The following is a 17,937-nucleotide window of genomic DNA, read 5'->3' as shown; positions in this document are numbered from 1 at the left end:
GAAACATATTCCATGAGAGGGCTTTTGTTATATAATTCCCGTAATTCCTTCACAGAAAAATTACAGGGGAAGGCACATTATGCCTGATAATCCAGTTGCCATAATAATCCAAGTCTGAAAATCACGGATGATGCAATTTTGATTTTTTTGGTGTTTAGTCGATCCACCAAAATAGGATATTGTACTCCAGTGGGTTTATTGGAATTTAATGGGGTAAAGTTCCACATCAGGACGCATTCAGTAGACATGAGGAGGACGGTCTCCATGAGCAACTGATTCGGGGGAGCTGCTGTCCTGACTAGGCGCTTCTTGGCTCCTCCCCCCGACGCTTCCACACTGTTGTGTCCTCAGCTGATTGGCGCGCTGGGCGCATGCGCACAGCTGGATTGTCGCTGTTGTTACCGCATCTTAGCGCAGGCGCACTGTCCGTTTTTTTTTCATCTCGGGCTTAATATAGTAACAGAAAGAGAATAACGTTTTACCATAGATACAGAGCTTCTGGAAAGAGAAATAAGAAAGAAAAAAAACTATCTCACTCTTTCATCTTTGCATGATGTATAGAGGAGCGAATGAACTGAATACATAAGCTCACCCTCCACTGAAAACACTTTGAGTTGTTTGGGTTAGAAATGTTTAAATAACCTGCCACAATGAGAAAAATCCCCTCCTTTTTTTCCTTTCTTTGCACGCAGACAAAATGCATCACAACTTGCATTCTGATTCAACTGCTTTCTAAGCTTTACATCATCTTTCCCTTGAACCTTTGGACCAGTTTCATGTTACTGATTAGCTTACAGGGGAGTAAGTCCAGGTCAAAGTTCTTGACTTAATAGTCCCATCAAACCTTTTTTTTCCTGATGCAATTTATTGCCTTTAGACTTTGTGAACATTTTCCATTTTGCCTACATTTGTTTTCACTTTAAATTGAGAGATATTCAATTTCTCAATTACTTCAATTCAGTTTCCTCAACTCAAACATTCATAACTCTTAATTAACTCTAACACATGTAAAAGCCTTCTTACTGTTGGAAAATGTCTCTTTGGGATCTCTGCCTCTCTTCCAGTTGAAGTATTAAAAAAGTTGTCTTTAGTCTTAAAAAGCAAGACAAATGTCAAAGCACTACTGTAACAGAATGTCAAATGTCAATGTCAATGTCAATTTTATTTATATAGCACATTTAAAAACGACTGAGGTCGACCAAAGTGCTGTACAGTATACAATAAAATTAAACAATACCAAAAGAAAATACAGTACAAAGTGTAGAAACAATAAAATCACTAACATGCTAGAATGATCAATAAAATAGTAATAAAAAATAGAGAATAGACGGCAAAGAACAGACACATAAAGTGCACAATCACTTCTCACATATGTAGGCAACTAATTTATCATACACTAAAAGCCAAAGAAAATAAATAAGTTTTCAAAGAAGACTTAAAAACCTCTATGGTCTGAGCAGATCTAACATTCAGTGGCAAACTATTCCACAGCTTAGGGCCGGCCACCGCAAAAGCTCGGTCACCTTTAGTTTTGAGCCTGGATTTAGGGACGTCCACAAGCAACTGACTTTTAACAGAAATAGCTAACTATCTAAATAATACAACAAATATAACCATGTGAGAGCTTTTATCATATATTCTCACAATCTCCAAACTGAGTGGAAGAAACGTCTAATGTTTTATTTTCATGATTTCGTGTTTGTTCAATGATTGAGGCGGATCGCATTTTTTAATCTGAAATAATCCGTAGGTGGGGTTGAAAAACAGATGAAAACATTCAAAAAGAAAAAAATATTAAAAAGCTAGACTGAAATCAAGCCCTTTTCTTGTAGCTCCACCGTCTCTGCCCCAAACCCCTTTAATCTGATGAACGCAGACATTTGAATAAGGTTCACATGCAGCATAAACATGAAATTTAATTAGCTACAGTTGCAGTCACGAGTCATTGGATGTGATTAGCAGAGCACTGAACTATTAAAGGAAACATATCATGCCCTTAAAAAAAAAAATTTGAAAAATCTGACACGGTTTATTGATGTATTATTGAATTCTCACAACACCAGGGAGGTACAGCACAAAGCATCATTTCAAACCACGCCATGCAGCTCTGCACATACAGTAGCAACCGGCACTGGGGGTGGAATAAGTCATTTAATCTTTCCCACTTCTCTCATCTGAGAGGTGTGTCTCTTTTAATGCTAGTATTACAGTTTTGTGCCACCAACTTCCAAGGCGCAGCGGATTCAGCACGTTGTGAAGTTGGCCGTTGATACATATGTGGAGGCTGGATGATTGTACTCGGATCTAGGTCAGAGATGTAACAACACCCTGAAAACTCAAACGCCTCTCCAGATGCTGTATTTCGTACACAGACGTCCCTCAGACAAAGTGACAAGCTCGTGTTATGTCAGAGTGACTTGGTTGGTGTCACATTAGACACCCAAGTATATGTTCTCAGTGTCTTAATTCACTCTGCACTGAATAAAGGCATGAATTAAAGTTTGCACCTGGTTGTTTCAGTGAGATACAGATTGCTGGCCTCAGTTTTGCCGTAGCTGCTGGCGTGGGCAGCGTTTCTACCGCTGCAGGAGAGAGATGCATCAGACGATGGCTCCTCCAGGTTGCTAAGCAAGGCGACAGGGTTCTTTGAGTGGCGAGCACTCCACATCGAGTGACACGGTTCGTTACGCAGCCACTCTCTCCTCCTATTGTGGTCCCAAACACAGTGTTATTATTTTTCCTTTTTCTGCAGCACTTTTTGTCATTTGGGGTTTGTGCCAGTTGTTGTCAGGCTCTTTCAGCTTTCTGATAATGAGCCATCACTCCTTGCCCCCTGCGGTGTGCGGACTGATTTAATCTTCTGGGGGTGTTTACAGCTACCTCCTGGCCTTCGCACATCTTTTCCATTTCACACAGCAGATCACTCCTCCTCTGTTAAAACTTCCTAAACCAGAACCAAGGCGTAAAAGTGGCGGACCGAAATACTACACCACTTCACACAGCACAGCAGGGAGTTACAGGGTTGAGCTTCAGTTCGGCCCGGTGTTGCTAGAGAAATGCTACTTTGTGGTTTTGTGCATGCGCACAGTCGATTTTCAAAGTTTGCATCATTTCTTGCACGATGTAAAATGGATAATATGGGATGTTGAGTATTTGATCCTTCAAAATACACTACCCATGACATGAATTGCATTACATTTTGTGAACATTATAAGATAAAGAGAGAACAAAACAATTATATCGCTTTATTTGATATTCATTCAGTCATTATTTAACCAGGCAGGTCATTAAGAACAAGATCTTTTTTACAATAACGGCCTGGCAAGCGACAAGGACCACTTGGGGGAAAAGGAAGTAGGCTAGGAAGTAAAACACAGTAAAATTGTAGCTCTATAAAGGTGGAAAACCATTAGGTCGCATTTTTTGGCAAAGCAGCAGAAATTGTCAGAACATCGGCTAAGGTGTATACATGGCTTTTCAAAATTAAAAATCGGTCGAATTAAGGCAACAATTCGACCTTCTGTCAGTGCATGTAAATGTAGTGACTAACTATGTGAATGAGGCTTCTATCTCCAAATTTCTGGTTCATTGATTATGAACATGGCTGCCGGTGGCAACGAAGGTGTGAGAGCCGTCCTTCAAACACGCTGCGAGAAAAAGCTCTAGTGTGAAGAGGAAAGTCGTCAAATCAAACACTTTACCAGGTGTCAAAACAATTGTCATAACACTGATTATGCAACACATCCTTCCATCCATCCATCCATCCATCCATCCATCCATCCATCCATCCATCCATCCATCCATCCATCCATCCATCCTCTTATTTCTATCCAGGCTCATGGGAATCTGGTGGAGCTGGTCTCTTAAGGTCTCTTTAGTTCTCTTCGGGTGAAGGGCAGGGGCACACCCCGGACAAGTTGCGACATAGACATGTTATTTGAAATTACAGAATGAGATGTGTCTAAACTCCCCTTATTTTTTTCAGTGTGAATGAGTTAATGCAAACAACAGTGGATGAAAGCGGTTGTTGACGAGGTTTATTGACGGAAAACGGGGCCATGCAGAGCTTCGACACTCGCACTTCCTCTAAAGCTGCTGCTTTTACAACATGATGACAAGTTTTCTGTGGAATTTTTGCCCAAAGGTGCCAAAAAAAAAAGGTTACAGCCTTCCCCAGCTTAGAAATGAAGTCCAGACGGTTAACTATTCTGGTACTCTGACATACATAAATCAACGCACCAAACTCTAACTTTACTTCTTCACCGAAGCAAAATGTAAGCACAAGTTCATGCTAGTCTACTGTGCCATTGCTTTTCTTGTTGTAGTGCTTTTTAAAATCCCATAACCTTTTAAAATGATGGTGTGCCATGCATGGAATGATGTTTCTTTCATGCATTCATCAGAGTCAGAATCAGAAATAAGTTTATTGCCAAGTAATTTAACACACATAATGAATTTGTCATGGTGATTGGTGCAATACAAAAGAACAAATATATTAAATGAAAAAATTTACAACATGTGGGTTTTAAAGTGCCGGAGTAATAAGTCTGTACAAAGGTTACCCAGGATGTGTGTTAATGTGACGCATAAGGTCAGAAGTGGGGTCTTTACGTTAATGTAGAGTGGGGTGGTAGACGGGGGAGAGGGGGGTCCGGGGCCCAGTCGGGAAGAAGACTTCATAAACTTCATAAAAAAATAAATCCAGGCTAATACAACAATAAAGTGCCATCCATCCATCAAAGCCACAGTAATGTAACTTAACTATTCTGGTGCTCTGACGTAGATAATTCAACACACCAAACTCTGACTTTATTTCTTATTATTCTTATTTCACTGAAGCAAAATATAAACACGAGTTAATCCTAGTCTACAGTGCCATTGCTTTTGTTGTTTTGTGCTTTTTAAATTCCCCATAACCTTTTAAAATGATGGCGGTGCCATGTGTGGAATGATGTTTCTTTAATGCATTCATAAAAATAAATCCAGGCCAATACAACAATAAAGTGCCATCCATCAATCAAAGCCACAGTAATCTAAGTTAACTATTCTGGTGCTCTGACGTAGATAATTCAGCGCACCAAACTAACCAAACACCAAACTTAATCCTAGTCTACAGTGCCATTGCTTTTGTTGTTGTTGTGCTTTTTCTTTTTTTTTTTCACAATATGTTTATTGTCATTTTTTAGTTTTTCAGACATACAACATTTACTCATACACTTACCTTGCACCATTTTCAATTGAAATAAAAATAATATATTGAATTAACCAATCAGGGAGGAAAATAAAATAAATAAATTAAACAGAAATTAAAATAATAATAATAAAAAAAAAATAATAATAATAATTTCCACAATATTTACAAGTTATTTTCAGGCAAATTTTGCACTTTCATCTGTCATAATGTTCATATATGGTTCCCAGAGTTCAGCAAAGTGTTGTGCTTTTTAAATTCCCCATAACCTTTAAAAATGATGGCAGTGCCATGTGTGGAATGATGTTTCTTTAATGCATTCATAAAAATAAATCCAGGCTAATACAACAAAAAAGTGTAGTCCGTCTACCAAAAGCCACAGTAATCTATTTTGACTGCATGCAAACAGCCTCGCCTCGGCTGGCTGTGTTTAACAGCCAGTGATGGGATCCTCCTGCGGGTCGGAGCTTCTCACATGTCAGATCACCAGCCATTCAACCAGGGGTTTTTCTCGCGCATGCGCACGGGCCCTAGACTATCTCATCGGGTTGGGAGAAAAAAAAAGAAAAGAGAAAAAAAGGAAAAGAGAAATTCACACACAAAGCCACGCCTGCGCGGTGCGCCTCTCATTACGAGCGTGGTTGCTGCATCTTTTTAGGAAGCTACATGCTTTCTTTCGACACCCAAAGGTCGCATGGTGTCAGGGACGCGCCTAGTCACGGGAACGCACAGGAGCGCGCTCACGCGGAGCTGCGGGAGCGCGCCGGAGCAGCGGAGAGCAGAGACCCAAACAGCGTGCGGACACTCACACCTAAATGCTTTACATCGGCTCACAAACGACCGCTCAATGATTTGCGTCAAGTCCATTTTTTTTCCATATTTGGCGTTTATTTTATTTATTTTTTTGTATTTTTGCACGGGGAGAAACTGACATAGCAAAGTCATCTGTATGATCGGGGAGCAGGAACACACAGTATGGTCCGGGAAACCAGACATCTATGGGTGGGAAATTTACCCGAAAATGTGCGAGAGGAGAAAATTATTGAGCACTTCAAGCGGTGAGTAGGAGCGCTATATAATATATTAAAGAGACGTGTATTTATATTTATGTGTGTATGTGCGTGTTTTTTGGTTGTTTTATTTTTTTGAGTGCACACGAGCATCTCTCTTGTCTGTTGTGTCACATTTTAGTGAAGTCGGGATGAAGCAGGAGGTTCCCCCTGTAGCAGAGCTGTCCTGTCAGACCAGATCTAATTATAAGGACAAATAAAACCTCCATATGCTCCATAATGTTGCCGGGGGGGAACTTATTGGCTGATTGATAACCCAACTTGCCCGTTCACGCTTGCACATTTCAACCAATTGACTGTAAAAGCCAGCCCACCTCTTTGGTCCCGATGGCGAGAAAAAGGGGGAAAAAAGATAAGTTTCCCTGACAGTCAAGGCTGATTTATGGTTCCGCGTTACACCAACGCAGAACCTACGCCGTAAGGTACGCGGTGACGCGAGCCTGATTTATGGTCCCGCGTTAAATCGACGCAGACCCTACGGTGTAGGCTCTGCGTCGATTTAACGCGCAACCATAATTTAAGCTTCAGTGTAAACAAACTTCCAGCCGACCAGGTGAGCCGCTTTGCATTGGAGGGGATTAAACTCATCACTTGGGAGTTTTGCGACCCAAAACAGCAAAAAAGGCATGAATTGAGCCTGAGTGAGGAGCAGCGGCTCCGCGGCCGCCGCTGATTGAAGTCTCGCAGTTGCGACATTGTAGAGTGGCGGCGGCGCGTGTTTGTACTCCGGAAAATGGTCGTCTCCGCCACATGAAACCATGAAACCTGCAGACACTACGGGGTCCGCAGCGCCTCCACAAAAAAACACTGCTAGAAATCAAGCTGGCTGTTCAGACTGAGCTTCATTATTTTTATTATGGCTCATGAATGACGCCAACCCCCCTCATGCACCATTGATGGACCCATAGCTCTTTGTTGTCCTCCTGGCTTGGACTGGGGGGGAAAAAATTGTAAATATGTTTGTGTGTGTGTGTGTGTGTGTGCATGTGCATGTGCGTGTGTGTGTGTGTGTGTGTGTGTGTGTGTTCTCGCCTCCTCCCCCCCAGTCTGTCAAGGAAATAGCAGCCCGGCTCGGTTCATGTGTGCAGGAAAAGCAGACAGCCCATAAACTTGTAAAGGCTGATTTATGATATATATATATATATATATATATATATATATATATATATATATATATATATATATATATATATATATATATATATATATATATATTTAACACTAATCTGCAGCTTTTCAGGCTATTGTGACAATTTTTTTTAATTCTTCTCAATGAGCTGGATTGATGCAGCAAATGTGGACTACAAAAAAATGGATTCATGCAGCTTTGCCGTAATGAGCCCCGTATATACGGTGTTATTTACATAATCCCATGGTATGATAACGTTATGTTTGAAGGGGGGAGGGCTGCTGTTGCAACAGCACAGGCAGAGCGGGGCTGGTCTGCGAGGCTGCAGAGCTCCTGCAGAGCTCCGCTCCTGCAGCCCTGGCCACAGGCAGAATAGAAGGGCAGCATGCAGGTGCATGACAGCCCGACGTGTGATGGGAGTCATTGAAGATGGGGGACGGCACAATGAGTAAGCAGTGTGGAGAGCTGCTCTAAGATGGCGTCGGGGGCTTTTCGGTGTTGGGAACTGGCATGCCAATAAATTTATGAGCTCCCTGTCGTCCCCTCGCAGAGGGAGAAAAAGCACACTGCAAAAAACTCAAAATCTTACCAGGAATATTGGTCTTATTTCTAGTTGAAATGTCTTATTTTTAGTCAGAAAATCTCATTACACTTAAAAAAAGGGTAATTATCAGAAAAATAACTTATTTGACAATTTTCACCTGTTTCAAATAAAATTTTCACTTGAAATAAGTAGAAAAATCTGCCAGTGGGACAAGGTTTATCTTCTCATTACAAGCAAAAAAAATCTTGTTCCACTGGCAGATTTTTCTGCTTATTTTAAGTGAAAATCTATTTGAAACAGGTGAAAATTGTTGTTTTTTCCAGTGATGAGTCTTGTTTTAAGTGTAATGAGATTTTTATTGACTAAAAATGAGACATTTTAACTAGAAATAAGACAAACATTCTTGTTAAGAATTTGAGTTTTTGCAGTGCACACCCCCTGAACCTTTTTTTCTTTTTTAATTTTGCGCAGGAGTCAGTTCATGAAGATGCTTTTGCAAGCAGCCTAAAGCATAAAGAGGGATATTTGTATTTACATGATTATTTTTGCAACCAACGGGATAATTGCCCATGTAAATCTATAAAAAAACTAAACAAAACCTCAAGCCCTGGTGGTGCAAAAAAAAAAGGAAATTATGTTGGAATATGTAAAAAGACATAAATCAGTGTTGTACCCAATTTTTCTATTTTAAACCAGAAACCTTAATATGCAGCTTATCTGTTAATTTTACAGCTGTTGAATCCTTCCAAGATCAACTTCCTCCAGGATATAACGCTAATGTTGGAAAATGTATGCATTTATTAACGTGCACTGTTCCAAGGTTCAGGTCTAGTTGCTGGGTTACTGTGGCCTTGTAAAAAAGGAAAAAAAAAACAAGCACAGAGCGGAAAACAAGTGCAAAACCTCCTTACCTCCCACTTCTGCATCCATGCACTCACATATACTGACACACACACACACACACACACACACACACACACACACGAAAATACATGAGCTCACATGGACACACTGAACATCAGCAATAGAGCGGTTTGAAAAAGCTGTGAATATATTGTAAAAATAGTCGTTTTCAAAGTGAACTAATGCAGCGTGTATATATGCATTTGCAAACCTGGTGGTCACCGTGTCTTTCCTTTTGTTTCATTCCTTTAGATATGGACGGGTGGAGAGTGTCAAGGTCCTGCCCAAGCGCGGTTCAGAAGGTGGAGTCGCGGCCTTTGTGGATTTTGTGGACATCAAGAGCGCTCAAAAGGCTCATAATGCTATCAACAAGATGGGGGACAGAGACCTGCGCACTGATTACAATGAACCGGGCACAATTCCTAGTGCAGCGCGGGGGCTGGACGATAGTCTGTCCTTAGGCTCTCGTGGCCGGGATGTAACAGGGTTCACAAGGGCGGCAGGGGGGGCCGTGTATGGGGCCCCCACGTCGCTCCACAGCAGAGATGGACGCTATGAACGCAGACTAGACGGGTAAGTGGACAAAGTTTCTCTGAAGGCAGGGCGAACCGTGGTTTCTGGTAAACACCTTACCTCCGAGCATCTTTCCATCACCTGTTCATTTACGTGTTTGGGGGTTAAAGAGGAGAAAAAACAGTTCATGTTCAAGAGTTAGATCTAAGAGGGAGCCCTTCTGTGCTCCTGGATGCAAACGTACAGGTAGACACTGCTGTATTCTGTAAGTGACAGGATATATCTCTTTTTTTTCTTCGCATAAATAAACAGGCAGTAGTTCAAAAAAATTCTGTCGGGGATTATTCTTGTGAGATTAAATGTCTCTGTTAGGTGGATGTATCAGTTGCGGAAAACACGGGGCACAGATTGGATATCGTAAAAAAAATTTCCCAGGATTATTGGAGATTGCTGGAGAGAGAAAGACAGGGAGAAAAGGCAGAGAAAGAAAAAGAGAGAGTGGTCCAACGGCCATCCCTGGGATTCCCCCTAATCTGGAATTACGTGCCCTGTTCGATGGATTAATGTCTCCCATTTTCACTCGTGTAACAAACCCACCGAGGCACCAATACACATTACTGGTATAAGACACCATTGTTGGTTTTCAGTTACCGTGCACGGTTACCTCACGGAGGAGCTCATTTCTCTTGTGGGTTGGAGCCATGTGGATAACCTACACAGGATATTTATTCCCCACTGTTGGATTAACACTGGCCACACACAGGAAGAATATGCTGTAATTCTAAAGGTATGGGTCGCTTCCTTTGGTTCCTTCTTCCTTTTTTTTGGTTTTATTTGGGATTCATTCTAATCAGGGCATAAAAAAAAATGTATTTCTGGGAGACCTCTACTAGAGAAAACAGAAACAAGTGAGCAAAAGACTTTGTTTTTTTCTCTTCTGTCTTATTTTTGTGGAGATTATTATCATTATTTTTTTAACTTTTCCATGACTGATGTTTGCTAAGGACCAGCGAGGACTATATTTGGATGATATGAATCAGAGAAGGCACTGTGGAGTCGTGACTGGAAAAACCTTTTCAGTGGAGATAACTCGCTTGTGGATTACTAACCTTGAAAGCTTTGGTCAACCTGGGACTACGTGACGGATACGACGAAAGAGGCGCGCAGAATCAGAGAACTGAGTTGCACCGGTCAACTGCGCTCGCCACTGACTCAGACCAGGTTCGGACGGCTCGTGGACACTTTTGTTCGCAAAGGAGGTGATGGACGGATGGATGGATGGATGGATGGATGGATGGACGTGAGACATGAACATCCACGAAGTCCATCATTGTTCCGCGTGGTCTCCGCCTTTAGGAGGACTGCTTCTGTACTACTACCTCTCCAATCTGGATTACTACCATACTACATTGTCTTGTCGTCACCTCTAATCACACCAAAGGAAATTACTCCACGGACTTCATAAACGAGAAGTGAGAGTTTTACCGGCGTCGTCGTGGATTCTATGGTCAACACACCGAAGACAATGTCATGGATTTCATAATTTTATCGGACTCAACGCGGCGCCATTTTTCGTCACAAGTGTGGATGGATATTGAACTTGATTATTCCAACCAAAGCGGACACTCGGGGTCGTCCGTGCACACGAGGTGCCCTGCTCCGAAGATAAGGATTACGCTTTGAAACGTGAACAGCTGTGCTTCAGTTTTTTCCCCTGCTCCACTCAACATTTTTGCCTAATTTTTTGCTCACAAAGTTGTATCTCCCTAAATTGTATTTGGAATTATAGGTCAAGTTACCACTCTCACAGTCACAAGGTTGGTATGTCCTGCCCTGTGTATTTTAGCTGTCCTCTCTAACCCCCTAGTTTGATCCCCTGTCTCTCTCCATTTTCCCCACTAACCAAAGTAGCCGGCGTATTATAGACGATTATCACTGCCTGAATGTTTAAATGCAGAGTTTTGTACTTTCCCTTGTATTGTTTTCCTTTCTCTTCCTCTCACCTGACCCCGCCCCCAGCTCCTCCCTCTGCTCTCCTGTGTTTTAATAGATACAGCTGTTGACGCGATAATTAAGTATGTACTGTTTTTTATTTAAAAGGCTTAAGTTTCGAATAACATTTAGTTGAAAAGTATTTTAAAAGTCAATTGAAAGAAAACCCCCCTCCCCCAAATTTCCAGCATTGCTGTGTTTGTAGTATGAACCATGCAAGGAAGGGATTCCCCAGAATATGTGCTGAGGGAGCAATGTTTAATAATTACAGTAAACCTAAAAATAGCCCAAGAGCCAAAATGACAGTCTAGACTTAACATCCTGTATAATGCGGCAAAAATATTTCATCATCACAGTATCAACATCAGAAAAACAAAAGCAATTAGAAAAAAATCGTGATAAATGCTAGTCTTTTATTTTCCAAGTTGCACGGATTCATAACCTAAATGCCAATAATGGCCGATCATAGGAAACTTTAGACCTCTAAATGCCAATTTAGATTTCAATTGACATGAATTTGTTATTTTTTTTAATGTTTTTTATTTACTGATTTTTTTTTTTTAATAATTAATTTAATAATTTTTAAAAATAAAATATTTTAGCTCGAATGAAAATAATTCATTTCTTTACTATCTGCACAGGCCGTTTACTGCCAGTAAGGGTTCAGTTTTCATTGCATTGCCGACATTGACGCCATACACTAAAGTATTGGTTTATATATCGCAAGTCATATCGTCATTATAATTTTCATTCCTTATCTTGCATATTTTCCGAATATTGAGGATAACTGAAACAACATACGATAAAACAATCTTTTTTTATTAATATAATTTATTGTTCACACATTGAAGTCCAGGTTGTGCTAAAGTAGTATCAATATTTATTTTCTGAAACAACTAGACGATTTATAATAATAATAAAAAAAATTGATACTAAATAATTGGAAATGTTTGGATCTTTGGCTTATCTCTGCTGTATTTGATTAGAAAAAACAAAATTTACAGGAAATATGTAGCAAATGTATTTGAAAATGCTTATTTATCACATTTATATAAGTAATAGGGACAAATTGAATATTTTTGCACATCGTACAGTTGGAATGGTCTTGATTCTCAAGCATAAAACCCAGATACAACCCCTTTAGAGTTATTTAATAGCACTCACTTATTGCTAATATTGCTGTTATTATTATGATTAATATTATTATTTTTTCTCAGCTACTATTTACATAAAGTCCGACCTCCCAGAGTCTGACTGGTCTGTTGTAATACTGAGCTCAGAGAATTGTCAGACTGATGGATTGCATTGATTTGGGTTGTGTTTACCCCATTACCACAAAACAAACACTCCCCTTTGGTGGGTTTGAGTCCAAATTCTTTCTCAGATGAGTTTTCAAAGAGATTTTTACAACGTGACGTACTTAAATACTGTGATTATATAATTGCAATGTAAAATGTAATTTGCTTCATTTGTTCCAGCCTTTGACGACACCGAGGTGTTCAGTTAAATCTTTTGTGTGCATCGCAATAACATATCCAGCTGTCAGCTGCTCAGTGATTCTTTTAGATGGATGCAGATATATTGCTCTCGTATGACTCAACCTACATTTATAACAGCTCTTTTTTCCTTTATCATATAGAATGCATGTTCAAAATTATGCTTCTCACAAAACCCCCCAACACTTGACGTGTTTAGCATGCATTAGAACTGACAAATAATCACACACTGATGGAAATCATGCCTGGAAAAAAAGTCTAACTGAATTATTATTAACCTCCATGAATAATGTAAGGCCCGGTTTGTGTAAAGTGAAATTGAAGGGTATCTGTTGAGCAGCAAGCTTGTGCCACCAAATTAGCATTTTTGGAGAGCGTCTGGGGGTCAAGGTAATCCATCAATTTCACATCAGACATCCTCCTACGATGAATTTTATTCATGAGTCTAGTACGCAGATGTTTGAATCAAATAAGCTGAAGCAGAATTTGCGCCTGACCCATTGTGTTTTCCTCTAAACCAATTTACCATCCCCGTCCAGGGCTGCGTATGATGTGGATACATCCTTGTTGTCATGGCGAAAGCCTTTTGGAGGAAAGGCTTCGTGCAATACTTTTGATAAGGATCTGAAATATTGTGCTCAACGGCGAAGACCTTCAGCTTGCGCACATCGTGGAGAACAAAGGCGTCGTTACAAATCGCTCATGTTTTTTAGCAGACGGGGCCATTTCCACTCAGTTCCGGCAGTTTAATGTGCAAAAGCCAGATTGAGTATTTGAAGAAACTCTTCTTGTCGAGCAAATCCAGTTTCAGGACATCACAGAGCTCCAGTGATGCAGAGGAAGATCTTTTAGGGATCCGTCTGAAAAGAAATGGAAACGTATGTTAAAACTCAAGGGTAAAGCTCATTTTAATGTATTTTTTACGTTAAATCTACTTGTTGTAGATGTTGGGTTTTAATCACCCTAATAATCAATTTAATTATAAGTTAAAATATATTCATGTATATTATTCCTTTGTCAAGAACTAAAAGAAACGTGCAAAAATTTATTAAAAACCTATTTCAACAACAGCGATAGCAGATTAATAACCACTGACTTGGATAAATAATAAATGTTGCCTTTTGTATAGTCTCTAAAATAAGAAGTCAGCATATTAAGAAGGTAATTACAGGTCTTTGTTTTTGATAATAAAATGATTTAGTGGCCATGTTAATTTTTATATCAAATTTACTTATAAAATAAATGCATATTTTTCTATAAAAATACTGATCAAAGCTTGTGGAACTTTCTATCTGCGTTAGAGATTTTCTTTGCTTTGCACTTGACTTGCGGACTATTGGACAGGGAATAAGCTCCGACCTCGTCGCCCTGAGCTGGACCCGACAGAAAGGGCTGGAGCCACCAGAGAAATAGAGTCTCAAACCTCCTCTCCCACATCTGATGGCTATCACACTGGAAGGAGAAGGAACGCTGACTTGTCTTAACATTGAAGCAGCATTTACCCCGAACACCGAACATGTGCAGCAGCCGCGAGAGCGTTTCATGCTGCAGGTGTAAGATTAGCCTGTCAGGGGTGTGAAGGCATCATTTCACGTTAAGCTCTAACAATGTTATTAAAAGGAAAATTGAATTTTTGCTGAATAAATTGTGCGCCCCTTTCAACGTAGACATGTGTTACGGTTTGTATAGTTTACAGATTTATACATTATAATTGAATCATATTACAAAAAAATCATTTAAATTTAGAAATGTGGCGTCTGCGGATAAAGAGCTTAAGATGCAGCACAAACACAAAACAATTAATGACCTTCTCCTGCCATACCGTACTCTATACCTGCGTTTCCACGCAACCGCCTTCCTTCTCTGGTACAAGCACGAATGATTCATACATGCGACATGCAAAGCCAAAGATCTATATTTATTACAACTCCTATGTTCCAAGATAATTACTGGTAGACAGTCTTTATTGACGATATTGATTCATGTTATGTTTTCTTTTTCTTTTTTATGAGGAGCGTAAATTGACGGGTAAAATGGCGAATGAAAGCAGCGCTTGTTCTGAAAACCGTGTGGACCGTTTGGACATATGACGATACAAATCAGCCTTTTCAACAAAAATAGACTCAGTCAGACTAATTTTTCATTTCCTGTACAAGTAGCATCTTGGAAACTTCCCCCTGTAGGTCAGTATGGCCACACTACCCAAGTACTATTTCTATAGATTATTTTTATCTACAAGTAACTCAGAAAAACATGATTGTCATTGAGGAAAAAATGCATTTTTATGGTCCTGGACCAGCCTGTAGTCCAGATGTGACACTTAAGCTATATTTTCTCCTAAAACTCAAATCTCTTATGAATTTTTACCAATTCTTTTCTCATCCTGTTGGTTTTAAATGGATAAAATAGAAATGTGTCTCTTATTTTACAATAATCCTTCAAAAAGGAGTTTTCAATATTTTTTTATATTAAACCAAATTAGGTAAATTTTCTGATTAGTAATTTTATCTTAATTAAAGCTACAGTAAAGGCTCATGGTGGTGGGTTTTGTTACACAACCGCTGTTTCATTTCCAAATTAAATTGTGTAAATTGCTGTTTTCAGAAAGGCAACACGAAAGTCTGAAAGACTGGCCGTATAGTGATGTTTTTTATCTATATTTTAATAAAACAAATTATTCAAACCAACCCATTTAAATACAAAGACAGATTTATACAAAATAACCTTCAAGCACGTGTTATTGTCTGGACTTTTTATAGAGTTACCGTATTTTCTGGACCATAAGCTGCACCTGCATTTAAAAAAAAAAAAGATAGCCGCAGATATTTATGTTGTTAGATTAGATATTTACTACATGTACAGAACTATTTTGAACTGTAAATGATGTACATGTTTGTACCTAAATAGATCTTTTTAACACGGCAGCAACTTTGCTGTTTAAAACGGGACAGAACCAAGAGAAAATAACCGGTATTTATTTATCTATTTATCTGTTTGAAATCTGCTTCTACCTACTTCTATCTGCTAAAGAAGAAGTAGCGTATTCTTCTTTGCATTTATCTTGTCTTAGCTTTGATTCTAATTCCGGTTAGAGCGCCCCGAGCGGTGGAAGAAAAATCCACAGAATAGCCGCACCTTTGTATAAGCCGCATGGTTCAAAACCTATGAAAAAAGTAGCAGCTTATAGTCCAGAAAATACGGTATATGATGCCAGAGGGAACTGTTGGGTTTCTTGTTTTTTCAAGTGCTTGAACCGTTCGACGAGAAAGATGAAATATCAGACGCTAGCTTTTTTTAAGCCATCGCTCAGTTAAAACCCCTCCAGTTCGGCCTTAAGGACGAGAAACAGTTCTCGTGTGATACCGACATCTCTCTCTGACCTTTACAGACACTTCTCTCTGCCTTTCCTTGTGTCTGATTACGACCAACCCACCAGACTCGTGATACTTTTGTTTGTCCTCTGTGATGCAGAACCTGTTCTCCAGTAACCAAAGTGTAACTGCCAAGTCATTTCTCGTCTTTTCATGTTTTTTTTTTTTTTTTTTTTTCTAGGACTGCTGAAAGTCGGGATCGAGTGTACGATCACGGCGCGTATGGACATCACGAGCGTCCCGGCAGCAGTTTCGAACGCCAAAGGCACTACGAACCCGACTATTATCGCGATGCAAGAGAGAGGACTCTGAGCGCCGCCGGGAGCGGGTCTGGCACCTCCAGTGGAAGTGGCACAACGGTGTCACCGGGAGTCGCTGGAACTATAGTTGGGGCCGTTGCCGTGAGCGCGGGAGCTGGTGTGTCAGCGGGGACCTCGGCGGGTGGAACCGGGGGATCTACGTCCAGTACTGTGGGTTTCTACCGCTCCCACAGCCGGAGCCCTTGTCGTTTTGAGACGCCGGAGACTCGCTACGAGCCTCGAGCCCGGGAACCTTTCACCTTGGCCAGCGTGGTGCACAGGGACCTTTACAGGGAGGAGCGGGGCCGGCGCGGGGAGCGGGCCTACCGCCACAGCCGCAGCCGGTCCCCACACTCCACCCATTCCCGGAATCCCTCTCCGCAGAGACTGGTGAGCCAGGCCGCCCGGCCACCGCGCTCCCGCAGCGGCTCCGGCTCTCGCAGCCGCTCCTCCAGCTCAGACTCGGTCAGCAGCACCACCAGCAGCACCAGTGGCAGGTGAGGAAGCTTTATGTTCCTCTCACATGTTCAGCTTTGGTTGGGCTCCATTTTGACTTTTTTATATATATAGAGGGAATGCGCATGACGTCACAGATGCGACTTCACAGGGGGTTACGCCCACTGAGTTGCAGAAAGACTGAGTGGCAGCGTAAACTTTCAGTTTGAGCAACTGGAAAACATCTAAAATGGGAAAGAGCTGTTGTGGGATCGACTGTACTCATAGACTTAGCAAGAAATCAGAGTTATCGTTTTACAGACTGCCGAAAAATAAGCTTAAGAGAGACAAATGGATCGCTGCAATTCGCAGAAACAACTGGATTCCAGGCACCGAAATAGGGCTGGGCGATATTGACCAAAAGTCATATCTCAATATTTTCTAGCTGAATGGCGATACTCGATATATATCGATATTTTTTCTGTGCCATAATTGTGGTTTCCCCCAAAGCATTATAGCATAGCATCTCTGTTAGCTTCATTTTTTCTGAGGCAAACCCTTAAAAAAACAGTCAGTTTTAATACAAAGCCTCGTGCCAAATGTCACACAGGTACCTTTTATTAACAGAGGTCTGCACAATATCAAAATGTATAAAACAAATGAAATAAAAATAAACTGCCTGCATATATAGAATAGAAATGCTTCTTGAATAAAAATAAAACAAATATCCCTTTCCTGCATAACAGTTAAATTAAAATACACTGTGCAATTAATACAATGTAGACAGTAACAGGCAGACTTTTCCACTGAGGTTGACAGTTGTGCAAATAACAAAACATTTGTGCAAATCTCAAAAAACATTCAAGTCAATTTGTCACAAAATAAGCTATATCAAAATAATAATAAAAAAAAAAAAACTTTTTTTTTTTTTAAATCGATATAAACGATATTGTCTTGTACCATATCGCGTTTGAAAATATATCGATATATATTA

The 17,937-nt window shown here is 40.3% G+C and overlaps 1 protein-coding gene across 1 annotated transcript in view; it reads left to right on the top strand.

Annotated features, from left to right (window-relative positions):
- The first annotated feature begins 5,873 nt into the window (after positions 1-5,873).
- Positions 5,874-17,937, top strand: part of spen (spen family transcriptional repressor) — a 31,166-nt gene continuing 19,102 nt past the window's right edge. The window contains exons 1-3 of the mRNA XM_061736670.1: positions 5,874-6,249; positions 9,090-9,410; positions 16,391-17,005. Of these exons, the coding sequence (XP_061592654.1) occupies positions 6,167-6,249; positions 9,090-9,410; positions 16,391-17,005 (1,019 nt within the window). The 5' untranslated portion in view covers positions 5,874-6,166. The remainder of the gene's footprint in view (positions 6,250-9,089; positions 9,411-16,390; positions 17,006-17,937) is intronic.

This window comes from Cololabis saira, chromosome 12 (genome assembly GCF_033807715.1).
Source record: "Cololabis saira isolate AMF1-May2022 chromosome 12, fColSai1.1, whole genome shotgun sequence".
In the NCBI taxonomy this organism is placed as follows: domain Eukaryota; kingdom Metazoa; phylum Chordata; class Actinopteri; order Beloniformes; family Belonidae; genus Cololabis; species Cololabis saira.
The sequence above is the reverse complement of the archived record's forward strand: the minus strand, read 5'-3'. Positions and strand labels throughout refer to the sequence as shown.